The sequence below is a fragment of the Psammomys obesus genome, unplaced genomic scaffold, assembly GCF_907164565.1.
Source record: "Psammomys obesus unplaced genomic scaffold, mPsaObe1.curated_primary_1811, whole genome shotgun sequence".
Lineage (NCBI taxonomy): Eukaryota > Metazoa > Chordata > Mammalia > Rodentia > Muridae > Psammomys > Psammomys obesus.
Window position 1 is genome coordinate 15,605,915 of NW_026596073.1, and position 18,048 is coordinate 15,623,962.

The window sequence follows — 18,048 nt, forward strand, 5'->3', positions numbered from 1 at the left end:
GCATGGAAGACCTTTCCATCTTCTGATATCTTCGTCAATTTCCTTCTTCAGAGACTTGAAATTTTTTTTTTTTTCAAACATGTCTTTCACTTGCTTGGTTAGAGTCACACCAAGGTATTTTGTGTTATTTGTGGCTATTGTTAAGGCTGTTGTTTTTCTAATTTCTCTCTCATCCTGTTTATCTTTTGTACACAGGAGGGCTTCTGACTTTTTGAGTTAATTTTGTAGCCAGCCACTTTGCTGAAAGTGTTTTTCTCCTTAGATGCTGAAAAAGGATTTGGCAAAATCTAGATCAAGTATACAAAGATACAAGGCACATACCTAAACATAATAAAGTCAATATACAGCAAACCTATAGCCGACATCAAACTGAAAGGACAGAAACTTAAATAAATTGCACTGAAATCAGGGACAAGGCAAGGCAACCCACTGTCTTTATAACTCTTCAACATAGTACTTGAAATCCTAGCTTGAGCAATAAGACAACCAAAAGAGATCAAGTGGATACAAATTGGAAAGGAAGAGGTCAAAGTATCACTATTTGCAGATGATATGATTGTATACATGAGTGACCCCCAAAACTCCACCAGGGAACTCCTTCACCGGGTGTGATTCCTTGTGGAAATAAAAGAACACTGGTAAGTGGCAGGCACTGTATTAGATAAATTTTAAATAATCCAATAAAGATAACATGAGGCATATGCAAGCACCTAATCAGAAAATAACACTTTATGCAATGAGGATGAACACAAGGGGCTGTTTTTGAAGATTCTGCCTTGTTCACCAGAGCCTCTCTGAAGGAGTTTTTTCACAGCTCTCATCAACTAGTTTATATTCATTAAATATTTTGGTCAAGCTTTTTTGGACAAGAGTGGGCATCTTAGCCTTGTGTAGGTGGACCTCATAAACAGTTGAGACCTCTAGGTTGAGGAATGATGCAACTACCAGGTAGAAACATCATGTTACAGCAGGTTCTTCAGATGTAGTTTGGTCCTAACCCTTGCATGTGGCATGTGGATTCTTACAATCAATTCCTTCCTGATAAAATTTTATAAATTTCTCATGTTGTTGAGTCCAACAGTTGGCAATATTATAAATTGTTTTATGTATTTTAGAAAACATTTAGTAATGTTTACAACCGTATACTCTTTATACTCACTTATACTAGTTAGAGAATGAAATCTGTCATATCCATGTGTTTGAAAGCTCATCTCAATGAAACTTACAATACTGAAACAATACAAAAATTCCAAATTGGTGATTCGCTAACTACATGAAGGTATGTCTTTGTTTGATAACAACCAAATATTACAATGCTTGAGAAAAATATTATTAGGGTAGGAAGCAACTGCTCTATGAAAAATAAATTTCAATGCATATATGATTCATGTAATAATTTGTGTGTATATCTGAGCACAAAATATCGAGAAGCAAATGGATTAAAATTTTAATGTACATTGGGACACTGAATAAGACTTTTATAATTTTATCATTTTTATATGTCATAAATTTTCTACAGTGTTCATGTACATAATTAGACAAATCCCAACATTACAAATTATAGGTAAAATGCTGTTATTATTTTGAGTTATAAAGAACTGATGTTTTTGCTGTTATATAGGGTAACATTGAAATTTTAAAAGGATGTGATTATTTCATGTTGTTCATTAGAATGAGGTGTTTTCTTCTATATCCTTTCAAAAGCAAGACTCAAAAATGTATAGCATCCACTGAAATAGCTCAGTAGATAAAGGAGCTTGCCTCCAAGTATAATGACTTAAGTTGGGACCTGGGAACCCACATGGCAGACAGAGAGAACTGACTCCCACAGCTATTCCCTGACCTGCATGTGTGTGCTGTGGTGTGTGTGCACCACAAAAAATAAAGGCACTAAAAATTAAAAACTATAACTACCCATTTACATTATAATTAAATCAAGCTTAAAATATCTTCATGTTTACTCATGGTTTAAATAAATCAGTATATGTTTTAAGTAGTGAAGATTAAGTATATTTTGATAAATTTTTATTTCAAGATAAATATAACTTGGCTAAACTTTAATCAAACAGTAGCTTAGAGATATAGCTATTCATATACACATAGAATATATACATCTTTAAGTATGTAAGACATACTTCATGGGAAAGCTGCTTATCAAAGACTATGCATTTATTAGATATGAAATAAAACTGATCCATCTAGGAAGACACAATTGCCTTGGACAGAGTCACAGCTTTACAAGCAGTTTAGCTTTGCTACAGATAAGCCGTTCGGTGGGCATTGTTTTGACAGCGTAAATTCTTAAGACACTGGCCAAACTTCACAAAGAGTTTTGAAACTTCATGACTACTGCCTAGTAAATTTGGCACAAAATGTAGAGTGACGGCAACGGTGGTGTCGTAGTCACTAGTAGTAGTTGCTTCCTCGCCCCTTGGAAGCTGGTGAGCTCCCATCTCGCTTTTGTTAGTCTGCAGCTCTAACGAATTCCAAATACGTTTAATGCATTCTAAATGTGGAAATCAAAAATAACACAGTTGAGAGGGGGACTGGAGAGGTTGCATTTCTGCCGGTACATTTTTTTCCAAAATCAATTCAGTCCCTCAATTTCTGACGTTGTCTTTGGAGCAGCTATTATTTAGTTAGCGAAAAGGGTGGGGAACAGTGGCTTTGCTCCAATTTGTTTTGAAGAACGAGAAGAGCTTTTGTTTAGTGCTTTAGAAAACATGTACCGAATCCCTCTCTGCTTTAATCCAGAAGAGGTGGAAGTTGAACGATCTTTTGGTAGTGAGCAGTGCAGCCAAATGTTGCTCTGTCTTCTGTCGGGGAACCCTGTCACTACCAGGCTTTGAACCCCCTCACTCCACCTCAAGACAAGACGCAAGCTTCTTGGCTGATGAGCTCATGTTATCTGAAGGGCGGTAGGAAAGAGTGCTCATTTTTGTTGACAAGCCTGCGTGGGACTTGGCCTTTGGGGGAATGTATTTCAGAAGCTGGAGGAAATATTTTTTGAATTTTTTCCCCAGAAAGCCATAAAACAGAGGGTTCAGGCAGTTGTTAAAATAGGCTATGCAGATGGTGATGGGCATGGCAGTGTCCACGACGTCAGCGATTTTACAGTCTCGGATGACGCCCAGCTGAATGAGCACGTCCAGAAAAGTGAAGATCTGGTGGGGAATCCAGGAGAAGAAAAAGAAAAGCACAATCGCCATAATTATCCTAAAAATGTCATCATTTCTTGGCTTGTTCTTCTGAATTTCATAGGCCTTCTTTAGGGCTTTCCAAATAAGAGTATAGCTAGTGAGAATGATCAGAAAAGGGAACACAAAGCCCAGGATATTCTTGGTCAGGCCCATTCCGACAGGGAGGGTTGAGTTCTGAGATTCATAATGGAAGGCACAAACTGTGATATTGGTGTTCTCGATGAAAAATACATTTCGGTGTATGACGGCTGGCAGACTGGCCAGCCCAGCCAGCAGCCAGATGATGATGCAAGCGACTTTGGCAACCAGCATCGTGCGGCGGAGGCGAGACTTCATTGGGTGGACGATGGCCAGGTAGCGGTCAATGCTGAGACAAGTGAGCAGGAACACGCTGGCGTAGAGGTTGAAACTGACGCCGGCCGAAGCGATCTTACACAGGTGATTGCCAAAGGGCCAGCGGTACTCCATGGCGGTATAGACTGCCCAGAGCGGCAAAGTCAGCAAAAAGCATAAATCAGCCAGGGCGAGATTCAGAAGGAAAACACTGGCCACGGTCTTGAGCTTCATGTAAAAGTAAATAACAATCACCACCAAGCTGTTTCCAAATATTCCCATCACGAAGATGATGCTGTAGAGAGTAGGAATCATGACAAATATGTAATTGTGCCTGCCAGCCTTGGGGCAGTCATCTTGAATTCTCCTAATCCCGTCTTCAGTAGAGGAGTTAAAGATCATGTCGCTCTTTTGGGGTGAATTGGTCTCCAACCCTATTCAAAACGCACCTGGAGAAAACAGAGATTTGTTTTGTTTTGTTTAAGAGTGTAAGTTGCTGTTGTAAATAAGCAATTTTAATTCACAATCACAAGTCTAGTAATTCAACTTTAGTCTTTGGTAAAAAAATCATAAGTCTGTGTAGGTTGGCAAATCCTAGCTTCCGAGTTGATTGATAACGATCTAAGTCTTGGAAAATACTCAACTAAAGTACAAACTAAATTAGCTAATCTGAATGACTTGAGAACTATTCCTGGTATAAACAGGGCTAATGAACAGATCTTTAACCTTAAAAGTGTGATGTGTACATATGTTATTTTTCAACCAATTATTTCATCTCTCAGCCTTTGTTTGGGTGTAGAAATCCTTAGCATTCTCCCTTAAGCAGGGAGCTGCAGTTGGTTACTGAGCGATTGGTCACTGTGAATAGATTTAAGAGGGGTAGGAAGGAGCGCTCAATGCTTTGTGGAATAATACTCCTTCCATGATTGTTCAGGCTGCTTCAGGATGAAACTGTTTATTTTTTAATCCCCAACTCAGTATCCCAAAAGGTCATTTTGGACTTTCATTCCTATTGGACTTACTGCTGAGGTTAACTATTTAACTAATAGTTTGCAATTTGGGTAGGAAGGATGTGAAGTGAACAGGTTAACCTAGGATGATTATTTCCAGGACAGACAGTTATCTAATTAGGCCTGGAGAACAGGAGCAATTTTTTTTTTATGGCATTTAGATGGTCAGATGCTTGGAAAGGAGTTCCACAGAGACTTTTGTGGCTATTTCTCTAACATTGCACACAATCAACACTTAAGCTGTTCACTTATGTGATTCCGAAAAGCCACACGCTCTGTACAGGGTAAATCCATCAGGAAGCCCTGGGAGGAAGCCCTGGGAGGAAGGTAAGAGTAGCATGGCAGGGTGTGGCGCTGGAGTGCTCTAAGATGAGGGTAGCCTGTCAACTACACGGATTCGGTTATGATGCCCTGGTCAAATTCCTGCATGCGTGCGGCTGTGAGCTCCAACGTGAAGACATGCCCTGCGGAACAAAAGGAACAGGCAGGAAAACCATAGAAATGTGTGGTTTACAAAACAGTCCAAGTCACAAGGAAAAGAAAATAACCCGACAGAACCTATGGTTTTTTTGTGAGATAGGCTTATTTCTTTCTCAATCGGCAGGATTTCCCTTGGCGTTGTTTACTTTTTCGTTGCTTTCACGACAGTTATGGCACTTATGCCAATATAACAGTACCGTTTCCTTAGATAAATATTCTTTATAAAAGTTAATTATCATAAAACGTTTATTGGTTAGTAGTCATTCACACCTTAGTAAAGATTAATTTGCTTGTTTGCTGTTTCTCTCATATGTAGTTGTAAGTAGCTGGATTTCCTTCAGGAAAATATTTAGAAATGTCAAGGTTAAAGAATGTTTTAAAAAATAAAACAGGCCTGAGTGAACTCTATACTAAGAGTAGGAATGTTTGGCTTGGTTTGGGAATAAGGACACCAAAAAAACAGAACGAAATTTATTTAAAGTATGACAATCCCTTGGGTCCTCTGAGCTGGCTAGAGCAAGGAAGAAATTCTCCTCTCTTATCTCTTCCCCTCTTGACTTCACACAAATCAGTTGGTTGCATTAGTTTTGTTTGAAGTGAGTAAAATTGTACTAAGTAGTCTCAGACTAGCCTGGAACAAAAAGAGAAAACATCTGCATTTGAAAGGACAGATTTATAAACTTGAATTTGAAATCCAATTTACAAGCTGAGATCGGCTTTTCCTGTACTTCAATAGATTGACACTAGGGGAGTGTTGTTGCTGTTATTTCAACACAAGCTGGGGTTATCTGAGAAGAGGGAACTAAAACTGAGGAAATGTTTTTTATGAGACTGGCCTACAGGCAAGCCTGTAGGGCATTTTCTTAATTAGTGATTGAAGCGGCCCATTGTGCGTGGTGCCATCCCTGGGATAGTGACCTTGGCTTCTATAAGAAAGCAGGCTGAGAAAGCTATGAGGAGCAAGCCAGTAAACAACATCCCTCCAATGCATCTGCATCAGTTCCTGCCATCAGGTCCCTGCTCTGACTTCCTTTGGATGATAGACTACAAGCTGTAAGAGGAAATAGACCCTTTCCATCCCTAGGTTGCTTTGGCCATGACACTTTATCTCAGCAATAAAACCCTAAGACAGAGCTCATCCTTGGAAATTTTAAGAAATTCTTGATTAAATAATCAATGTATTACTTGAAAGAGTCTAGACAAAGCACTGAATATGCTAATACATACAGGAATTTTTGAATAATGCCCAAGATTTGTCACCTAACAAGGAAACACATATCTCATACTTAAGACTAGAAAACAAGGAGGAAAGTGGAATTTTAGGGGACAAGAACAAATAAACACAAATGTGGATAGATATAGTTTGTTGACACTTACTTATCTATCAAAATCCCAAACACCTGCTATGTCCACGTGTGTCAAATTTGCAAATGAGTAAGGCAGAGTCTTCTTCCTTTAGGAGGAAGAAGTCGTAGAGATCCCATTATCTCCACTGTGTTCCAGGATATGTGGGATATTCTCTGTTTATAGTTGGCCCAGCTTAGTGAGAAGTGTAGAATAGGAAAAGGACAGAGGAACTTAGAAAAAGCATTTAGGTTTTGGACGGTGTGTATTTTAGTTCTTGATACTGCCTTTATCCAGGCTCTGCAGCATACAGGAATTTTATGCACCATTTTCCCATAGGCCAGGGAAGCAGGGTTTGCAGTAGAAATACTTCAAATGGATCAACCTGTGTCACTTCTAGAACAGTGTGACTGTGGTTGTGTCATGTCATTTCTCTGATGTTATCCTTAGTCTTGTTATCCATAAGATGGAAAGTTTCATGTTCACATGAAATGAGAGTAAATGAGATTATGTGAAAGTACTGGGCATTAATTTTAAACAGGATTTAATAAATTAAAACTTTACTTTTTTTCAATGCAAGGCAAGCATTGACTCAGAACACCTATCAGTAAGGAAAGCATTAGATAATACAAACAAACCTGTGGTAAATTTCTCACATTGCCATCAAAAGGCTTATAACTTCAAACTGTTTTTCTGGGAGTATGGGTAAAAAGGAAATAGGAAACAGCTGAACAAATTTGCCATTCTGCAGGTGGGACCTTCTGTCCACTTGCTCTTACAGACATTACTTTGTCTTTCTTTACATTTTACTTGGTTACCTGAAGCAAGCAGAAGATCAAACATTGTTCTTTCTTCTTTAGAATTAAAAAGTCCTGGGACTTCTTCTTAGACTGTTAATACTTTTAAGCTTTTAGGCCACCGAACACCTATCTAAATTGTGTGCTGCCTTATTTTTAATGAGTTTGCAATCTAAAAAAGAAACATGCTCCATATTTCCCTATGTTAATAAAGATAGAGCCCAAAGACCAAACAAGGTGTATTTTCAATTTATCATCTATAGAAGTAGCTCTTGTATAGAAGGAATACACCTGTCATTTGCTTCAGGTTTGGGCAGCTCAATAAACTATCTAATTCAAAACCCACATTCTTGTGACGGTTTTACACATCAGACATTAGACAGCAACCCCTTCTTTTCCTGTTTGTCCATCTTCCCCAGCAGTATTTCAGAGAGCAGCTGCCAGCAGGTATTCACTGCAGACGTTGGCACTGAAACTGTAGTCTCTATGATTTCTTAAAACCAACCGACCAACAACAAAAACCCGAACAAATGCCCCGGTGTTCTTATCTCTTAACTATTTATGCCTATCTTATGGCTGCTGTGTGTTCCTTTAGTTACTCAATTATTTTGATTGTCTCTGTATTAAAAACTCCTACCTGTTTCATGTTGTGTGTGTGTGTGTGTGTGTGTGTGTGTGTATGTGTGTGTAGTTGCCACAACACACATGTGGAGTTAAGAGGACAAGTTAAGAGACTCAGCTCTCTTTTTCTACTATGTGGGTCCTCATGATCGAACTTGGGTCATCAGGCTTGGTGCCAACTGCCTTTACCCACCAAGCCCACTGGTCCAGATTCTGGCTTTATGAAAGGAAACGTAGAAGTTCTTTTCAACCTGGGATATGAATGTTGATAAAATTAAAATGTCAATCTCACATTTTAGTTTCTCAGACCTAGTTCAAGATAAGCCTCTTTCTCTAGAAAACCCTATTCACTTAAAATTATAGTCAGAATAACACATGTCCCAAGCATGTCCTCCTAATCCTATCAAATTTTTGGTTGCGTTTTGATTTTTTTATTTCAAAATTTAAAAAAAGAACCAATTAGTAGGGATCAAAGATATGAGATCAAATCTAATTATTATGCTTTAGAAAAATCTCCCTGTGACACTATGATGTTAACAGAAAATATTGTTTATATTACATAAAGAGTCCAAGGGTGGGGACAGCTCAAGGATTGAGGAGAGGTGAGAGTTCTGGAGGCTAGGAAAGGAAGAAAACAAAAAAAAGAAGACAAAAGCCTGAAGCAAACAGAGTGCTGTTTTTTTTGCTCTCAAATTTTTCAGGCTTATGGGGTCACAGAATTTTTCCACTGTAATCACCACATTTCACCATATCAGCAGCCTGGCCATGGGGAACAAAACACGGTTCCGATAATGTGGTCTTGGAGCCTGCACACGGCAGTCCTAGTCGTTGAATGGAAAAGCAATAACCATTGTGGGCATCTCAGTAATGTCTATGCTATTCTACATGTGAACCCTCCCCACCCCAGATTAAAGAGCAAGTTCATTTTGTTTTAAATTATGTATATATTTGTGTGTTGAGATGTGCATGTGAATGCAGGTGTCCATAGGTGGGGAGCAAAAGGATCTGAGCTGAAGTTAAAGGCAGTTGTGAGTTGCCTGCTTTGGTACTGGGAACAGAACTCAGGTCCTCTGCAAGAAGAGTCTATTCTTTTCAGCCACAACCCCTCAGATTTTGTGTGTGTGTGTGTGTGTGTGTGTGTGTGTGTGAATCCTGGTTCAATTGCTGAAACTGTTTTATTTCATTCAAAACCATCATTTTAAAGGGAAGAGGAGTGACTAGTCAGGCAAGGCAGTGCAGTTTAGACCCTTCTGAAACTGGAATTTATATGCATCTTGAATTTTATGTTAGGAATTGTATTCTACTTAACAAAATTTTAGATTACATTTCTAAATACGTAGAGTAGATACCTATAAAACTTAAATCTGAGAGCAGAAAATGTACATCACACTGCACACATATTCCCCAAATCCTCAGTGTTCTTATTACCGTAGGAGTATTCTTTGAACTACAGTCTGAAAACTACCCCTGGACAAAGTGAAAACTGTGATTATGATAGCTTTCCAGTGTTCCGGCTTGGTGAAGTTGACCCAGGCACTCAACTTCTTCAGGCTTCTGCATCCTTGGGGGAAGTTATATACTTAAGAAAATCTCCTGAGCCACCAAAATAACATAGTATTTGTTCTGAAGGGCTGTGCATCTTTTGAAGATGAAGGCAACATGTGTTGACAAGCAGAATATATCAAGTCATTTTTTTATGTATAAGTATACACGTTAGTATATAGTAATAAAATGCTGTAGTGAGCACAAGCAGTCTTTTAATTAAAACAAAATTAAGCAACGTTCAGGGTAAATAAAGAAACAGCACATATAATTTGTATAGGAGCAGTTTCATTCTTTCTTTATAAAGTGAACGCTCAGGGAAATGGTTTCCATGTATCCTGGTAAATCTTGCCTGGGTCAGCTTGTTTGATTCCATTTATAGCCAAAAAGTTGTGAGCATCTCTGGGATCCATATTTACTTAATGTTGTTGCAGAATGAAATGCTATAAAAAAGAATGGTTTGTGGTTGGTAAACAGAATTAAAAGCATGCCCTGCAATGAGGGAGTCAAGATTATGTTATCCTACCAAAGCCAGGCACGGTGTGATATTATTAAAGTAACTCACAGGAAAATAAACACAGTCATGGATTCTTTACAGAAAAGTATTACTTATTAGTTTTACAATTAGTTAATGTGGTTCAGCAACCCAGATAAAAAGAGAGAGTGAGGAGTAAAGTTCTTCACAACATCATTTAGCATTTGAAGGATTCAGTCAGCAGCATTTTGAGAACTTTAGGCCTTTCTGTCCTGAGAATGAACGTCATAAAGGACAAGTTTTCTGGTTTTGTCCTAGTTAGTTTTTTTTTTTTTTTTTTTTTTATGACTGTGGACTTTTCTTTTTTTTCTCTCTCTTTTTTTTAATTTTATTTTTTTCTTATCAGTTACATTTTATTAACTCTGTATCCCAGCCGTGTCCTGCTCCCTCATTCCCTCCCAATCCCACCCTCCCTCCCTCATCTCCACCGTCTAGTTAGTTCTTGAGACCATGTTCTTGTATGCATTATACTTTTAATGAGTATAATTATATTCTATAGGAATACTTATAAGTATATTATACTTTCAATATTTTAAATTTATTTTATTTTATGCGTATAAGTGTTCTGCCCGCATGAATATATATGCACCACATGTGTGCAGTGCCCTCATAGGTCACATGAAGGTGTTGGATCCTCCAGGACTGGAGTCATAGCTGTTTGTGAGGTGTGTTGTAGGCGCTGGGAATAGGGCCAGGTCCTCTGCAAGAGCAGTAAGTACTCTTATCCGCTGAGCCACCTCTATCCCCAAGTTTTATTTTTGTTTTTAAATACTAAAATGTGAAGAAATTGTGGGACCTGAGTAAGGTCTGACAGATGTGAGCTCCAGAGCGGAGTGCCTCCAGCCAGTCATCCTGCGTTGCTATTGCTTAAACATTTCAAGGTGTGTAGACTGGGAATGCAGCCACCTGTTTCTGCTTCTGTTTCATATTTGCCACAGGTATAAGGTGAGAGGGTTGGAATACAAATACACATTTAAAAATATAACCTTTTATAAGGTTATTCAAGGGCAAGTCACATCAACTGAAGAAAGACAGACCGACCCTGAACTTTAAAAAACTGTTAGAACTAAAAAAAAGTTTAAACTCAGTAGAAACCTTTTTGTTGTAATCTTAAGTCAGTTTTTAAAGAATTATTGTATCTTACTGTTGATTGATTGATTCAGTGTTTGCGTTGTGTATATGTGGGTTTATGCACGCTGTGGAACTTGTGTGAAGGTCAGAGAACGGCTTTTAGGAGGTGGTTGGTTTTCTCCCTCTACTGTGTGGGTTCCAGGGACTGAACTCAGGTCACCAGTTCCTTTACTGGCTTAAGCCATCACATCAGCCTTGAAATACACTTACACACCTACAGAGACCTGATTTTTGACAAAGATGCCAAAAAAATACAAGGAAAAAAGATAGCATCTTCGACAAATGGTGCTGGTCTAGTTGGATGTCTACATGTAGAAAAATGCACATAGATCCATACTTATCACCCTGCACAAAAGTAAAGTCCAAGTGGATCAAAGACCTCAACATAAAACCAGACATACTAAGTGTGTGAGAAAAAAAAGTAGGAAAGAGCATCGGCACAGGAGACAACTTCCTGAACAGAACACCAACAGCACAGGCTCTAAAAGCAACAATCAATAAATGGGACTTCATGAAATTGAAAAACTTCTGTAAAGCAAAGGACACTGTCAACAGAACAAACTGACAGCCTACAGAATAGGAAAAGATCTTCACCAACCCTACATCTGACAGAGGGCTAATATCCAGAATATATAAAGAACTCAAGAAATTAGATACCAACAAACCAAACAATCCAACTAAAAATGGGGTACAGAGCCAAACAGAGAATTTTCTTTTTTGTTATTATTAGTTACATTTTATTAACTCTGTATCCCAGCTGTATCCTGCTCCCTTATTCCCTCCCAATCCCACCCTCCGTCCCTCAGCTTCTCCCTGCCCCTTTCCAAGTCCACGGATTGGGGAGGACCTCCTCCCCTTTCGTCTGGCCCTGTTTTATCAGGTATCTTCAGGGCTGGCTGCGAAGTCCTCCTCTGTGGCCTAGCAGAACTGCTCCTCCCTTGGGGGGGTTGGGAGTCAAAGAGCCTGCCATTGAGTTCCTGTCAGAGATAGTCCCTGTTCCCCTTACTATGGGAAACCAATTGGTTATTGAGCTACCACGAGCTTCGTCCGAGTAAAGGTTCTAGGTTATATCCATACGTGGTCTTTGGTTGGAGAAACGGTTTCAGAAAAACACCCTGTGCCCAGATATATTTGGTCCCTGTGGGGCTCCTATCCTTTCCCTGTCATACTAACTCCCCTTCTGCCGAAGGTTTAGTTACAGAGAATTTTCAATAGAGGGATATCAAATGGCAGAGAAACAGTTAAAGAAATGCTCAGTGTCGTTAGTTGTCACGGAAATGCAAACCAAAATGATTCTGAGATTCCACCTCATACCCTTCAGAATGGCTAAGATCAAAAACTCGTGACAACACATGCTGGAGCAGATGTGAAGAAAGGGGAACCCTCCTCCACTGCTGGTGGGAATGTAAACTTGTACAGCCACTTTGGAAATCAACCTGGTGCTCTCTCAGGAAGCTGGGAGTAGTGCTGCTTCAAGATCCAGCTATACCGCTTCTGGGCATATCTGGGAAGAATCTGGATACAGCCTAAATGTCCCTCAACCAAAGAATGGATACAGAAATTGTGGTGTATTTACGGCTATTAATAACAAGGAAATTATTAAATTTGCTGGCAAATGGATGGAACTAGACAAGATCATCCTGAGTAAGGTAACCCAGAAGCAGAAAGACATGCATAGTATATACTTACTTGTAAGTGGACATTAGCCATATGATAGAGGTCATACATACTAAAACCTATAGTCCTAAAGACACTAAACAACAAGAAGGATCCTAGGGAAGATGCTTAATTCTCATTCAGAAGGGAAAATAGGATAGACACCGGAAGCGGTAGAAGAGAGGAAACAGGATGGGAACCTATCTCAGATATCCTCCTAAAGACTCCACCCAGCAGGGGATTGAAGCAGGTGCAAGCCAAACTTTGGATAGTGCACAGGGAGTCTTATGGAAGAAGGGGGATATAGAAGGACCCAAGGGGACAGGAGACCCAAAGCCAAGAAAAGCTGGGCCCAGTGGGGACAGCAGAGACTGATGCATCAACCAAAGACCATGAATAGAGAGGACCTAGACCCCCTACTCAGATATATCCCATAGACAGCTCAGTCTCCATGTGGGTTCCCTAGTAAGGGAAGAAGAGACAGTCTCTGACATGTCAGCAGCCTGCTCCTTGACTGCTTCTCCCTGGTGGGGTGACCTAGCCAGTCCACAGAGGAAGAGGATCCAGGCAGTCCTGATGGAACCTGATAGGCTAGGGTCAGATAGTAGGGGAGAAGGACTTCCCCTATCAGTGGACTAGGGAAGAGGGATAGGGGAGGAAGAGGGAGGGAGGGTGAGACTGGAAGGAGATGAGGGGGGGAGCTACAACCTGGCTACAATGTGAATAAATTGTAAATAATAATAATAATAATAATAATAATAATAATAATAATAATAGTAATAAAAATAAAAGTGATAATGGAAAAAAGAATTATAACAAGATTTTTGATTAATGTTGAAAACATGTAAGAGGGTAGATATCCTATAACTTATATATTAAAACTTGTGACAAGTGCTGAGATACAACCTTGGATCTTCACCCCAAATCTAATCCAATAGATAACATTTCTTTGCTTCTTCAACCCCACTGCACACTGGTTTTGGGGGGTTTGATTCTTTCATTTTTCACTAATCTCCATTCTTTTATATTCCTTTCAGGTGGACAGTGCTCTCTAAAAAGAAGTGAAGTATCAACTATATATGTAACCACAGCCTCTGTAGTAGCCACATTTAAAAAGTAAATTAAAACCAAGTCAAACAGATCAAGGGTAAAATTAATTTTGATATTATATTTAAGTAAATCTAGGATATGAACACTATTACTTAAACACTTACTCAATTAAAAAGTATTGAGACACTGAAAAGCTTCTGTAAAGCAAAGGACACCGTCATCAAAACAAAGCGACTGCCTACAGATTGGGAAAGAATCTTCACCAACCCTTTATCTGACAGAGGGCTAATATCCAGTATATATAAAGAACTAAAGAAGCTGAAAAGCAGCAAACCAAGTATTGAGACAGTTTGTATTTTATTGCATCATTTCATCAAAGAATGATGTTGTTCCCAGCACATATGAGTTGAGACCAGCCATGATCAAATGTTCTTCATATTTGGGATGGCTGCTGCTGTGAACAACAGCAGAACTTGGATCACTGATGTCCTCTGGTTGATCCCTTGAGCAAAGTTCTAGCTTTAGTATTCAGGGCTAATTGGAAATGCAAAACTCAGGCACCACTGAGATCCCTGAATCAAAAACTGTGGGTGGGACAAGCAGGGGATTTTGGTATATATTAATAACTGAAGTACACCATAGTATAGGCAACCACGTTTCCAAATATGGAATAGATACCAGAAATAATGACTAATAGACAAAGTCAAGTCCCAGGAATAACAAAAATTAACTCAGGTAGTGTTTTCATCTGGCCTTTTGATAGGGTCAAAAATGGCAGCGGGAGAAACTGCTATGCAGAGCTTAAGAATTACTTGTCACATTCTGCATTTCTCTCACACATTCAGGAATGGTACAGTGAAAGTCTGTCCAGCAGAATGTTATATGGCAAAATGCTTCTTTCACTTATTCCATTTTTCTACGGTGTCTTTACTTTGGGTGGGATTGTATGCTACCTCCACAATGTACTTAGAACTACCTTAGAACAATGTACCAAGAACACAGACTCCAATAAAACTGGGCTGGTGAGGCCATGGGGGGAGCACAGAGATGGGATCCATCCTATGATTTACTTCTTATGGTACGGAGTTAGGATTTTCAGTCACCTGAGACAGATAATATTGAAGCTGTAAGTATCTGTTGACTCTGACTTGCAAGGCTGGTAGAAGCATCAAATGTGATGGGGTATGGGAACACGCTATGAGGTCTTAGAACTTTTGGACTTTGGGTAATGCTACTAGAGTCACACTGGTGTCAATGACCAGTCACCTCCACTGTAAACAAACTTGGTAAAGGCAGATTGAGATACATCTACCTCAGTCTAGAAGTGCTAGAAGTAAAAGAAACGGAAGTATAAATAACAGGTAAAATAGTTGGTGGGGAACTGAAAGGCATCAGTGAAATGCTGCCTACATGGACAGGTTTTCCAGCTTGAACCCGTCCCTTTGGATTCTATGTAAATTAAAATAAAACAGTCTCAGTAACTGTAATAAAAATAACTTTACCCTGTACCTTAATGTGATGTGTCTTTCCTTCTCTTTCCTCTGTTGGGCTTCTTTCACTTTCTGCTAAACAGGCTGGGATAAAATGTAAGGATGCTGGGCCAATGGAAAAATAAGAAAAGTTGCTGGTGAGTGCTGCTTCCTATGAAAATTTAATTAGTAATAAACAATTTACCACAAGTTACTCATCTAATCTGAAATTAAAATATATTTCCAGTACCTTCATATAGTATGAGAAGGAGTTGAACATGTATTCTTTCCAAAAGAGCTGCAATAATGTTTTAATTTTAACCTTTTGAGTGGCTGTTCTTCTTCACAACATAAAATATGATAAAATAAAATGAATTCCTTGGCTTATTGATTGAAACAGCATTTCTGCCTAAGAGAAGTTCCTAGTGTGGTGGTATACACTTCAGACATCAGCAAATACATAAGGACCAAAGAGAAGATGTTTGCACATCCTGTCTACACCAAGACTACCATCTGCTCTTGTTTTAAGCGTTGTCATAGTAAATTCTCATTTTGCCTCTGTGAATTCACCATGGGCTTTCTGCTTTTATTGCCAGCAACAAACCTGTTCCAGTCAGCAACTGTCAAAGTGAACTCCCCTCTTCATGACCTTGGTTCTGACAGGAAGCTTGTTCATGGTTTCTTTTATTCCTGAAATATTAATACCACCTTGTTCTTCTTGGCTGGCTCAGACAACACTCCTCAAAGATACAGCTTCCAATACCAAAGTGATTTTTCTTGGTTAGTAGCCCTCCAGTAGAAAATAGAACACCATTTCCTTGAGCCAACAGACATTTCAAACAATAAACTGGTAGGCTAGAAGTACCTAAACTCTAGTTTTTATAAACAAACATTTGTAAGTTCAGTTTATTTGCAATCTCAAGACAACTGCAGTTGCTCATTTACAGCTCATGGTAGTTTAAAATCATCTATTAATTTTTCTATCTAATTAATTATTTCAATTAATTGGAGAGATGGGTGAAATTACAAATAAAATTAAAAGTTAGAAGGAATCCTCATTTCAGACTTCCCTGTAGGAAAATGTTTACAAAGAACTTATCTGTATTTAACTCCCAAAGCATTTAAAAGTTTGTATCTGCATCATTAGCTACTCTTCAGGCTTCCCAGTGGGTGAGCTCCTACCCTTCACTAGAGGAAGACAGAACATCCTTGAGTTGACTAACATGGTACTAGGGGAAAGGCCAGTTTAATCCTGTCCATTCCATTCTTCAGCACAAAGTGATGTACAGGGGTCTTATTGAGCTTATTTATGATGCAATTATTTTATTCTTCTGTGAATTTCTGCTGGAATCTGATCCAGAGAAAGGATTCATAAGAGTGGGTTTCTACTAACAGTAACATATTATTTAGGATTAAGTGGATATTTACTATATTCCAAGTACTGTGCTAACTGTCTCACTCTCTGTGAGACAGAGCCCTACAGAGAAGACACAGGTAGTTTTCATATTTCAGGTAAGGAAATAAGCTCCCAGAGAAAGTGCTTATATTTTTTTTCTACTCTAAAAGTAGTGCTGTGATCTAGCTCAGGGCTTGTATTCATAGGGTAATTTTGCCCTTCAGGGCATTTGGTGACATGTACACACAATTCATTTTGTCAACAAAATAAGCTGCAGGGGGAAGGCTGTTAACATTTAGTGCTTAAAGTCTAGGGGAAATGTCAAGTACTTTATGATTCAGGGAGTACACTCCCATGATAAAGAAACATGTGATCCCCACTGTCAAATCGAAAAGCCCTGCTCTTCTCCTTCCTCTTTCTTCCTGTCTTTATTGATAAAGTACTTTTTATTAGACTCCTTTACTTCAGTATTGTATCTCCCAGGAGCATTATACATTTCACCTCGGGGATTACATCTTGCCGGATAACTCCTCAAAAGCCCAAGGTGGTGTTAGATGCTTACAGTAGACGCTCTGTAGGCATTGAGTAAGCATCTGCTTATGAAGTAAGTCTAGAAATTAAACTCACAAGGATTCTGTATTCAAACGCTGGCAAAGGGATCCTATTGAATTGTCCATAGGTGCTTCTAGTGGCTCTACAACTCTTGTGCTGGCCCCAAGTTCTTCACGAGAATGAAGTAATGGAGGTCAAACCCTGCCCTCTGCTGGTATCATATCCTCAGACACCTGATAGTATCAAACTAAGGTTCAGAGGGGATCTTGCATCCACAAAACCTGAACTGATATTGCAATATCCACATATAGATTCAGGTTTGCATTTCCATTTAAGTTCTTTTCTATGGAACAGCTCATTAAATATAAAATGTCAGTAAGGGTCTAATTGTAATGAAACTAATTATAGAAAAATGAGGAAGAGAAAAGTTAACCATATCAGAGTTAAATAAACCAGAGCTTAGTGATTTAGCTTGATTTTCTGTTAGTTGCCTCTATACAGAGAGCTGCTTTTCTGATCCATCAGGCTGCAGGGTAATGATTTTTTTTCCAAAGAACTTTACTGAGGAAAACCTTTCAAATAGCAATATAATTAGAATAAAGATATGTGGCCATAATTATAATGGTTTATCCTTTGAAAATCCCCACCACCACAAATTTTATAGTTTGAGAGATGATCTAAATTAGAGGGAATTATACATTTCTTTCTTTCAGTAAGAGCTCTATTCTCTGAGGGCTGGACTTGTAGCTCAGTGACGGGTCCACTACAACTGAGGCTTGAGTGGTGGTGGTAAAACCTCCATTCTCTTACTACAAAAAGTCACTGAATTCTTATCAGAACACAGGTTCTGTATACTAGAGCCAAATGGGTAACATTTTGGTGAGGCATTTGAAGTTGGGATATGTTAGGCAAACAAGGTCTTTTCCTTGAAA

General features: G+C 38.9%; 1 protein-coding gene across 1 annotated transcript; it reads right to left on the reverse strand.

The window, feature by feature from the left end:
- Positions 1 to 2,855: 2,855 nt before the first annotated feature.
- On the reverse strand, positions 2,856 to 3,935 carry Agtr1 (angiotensin II receptor type 1). Its single transcript, XM_055626148.1, has one exon. It carries the CDS (start codon positions 3,933 to 3,935, stop codon positions 2,856 to 2,858), a length of 1,080 nt encoding a protein of 359 aa, XP_055482123.1.
- Between the last annotated feature and the right edge of the window lie 14,113 nt (positions 3,936 to 18,048).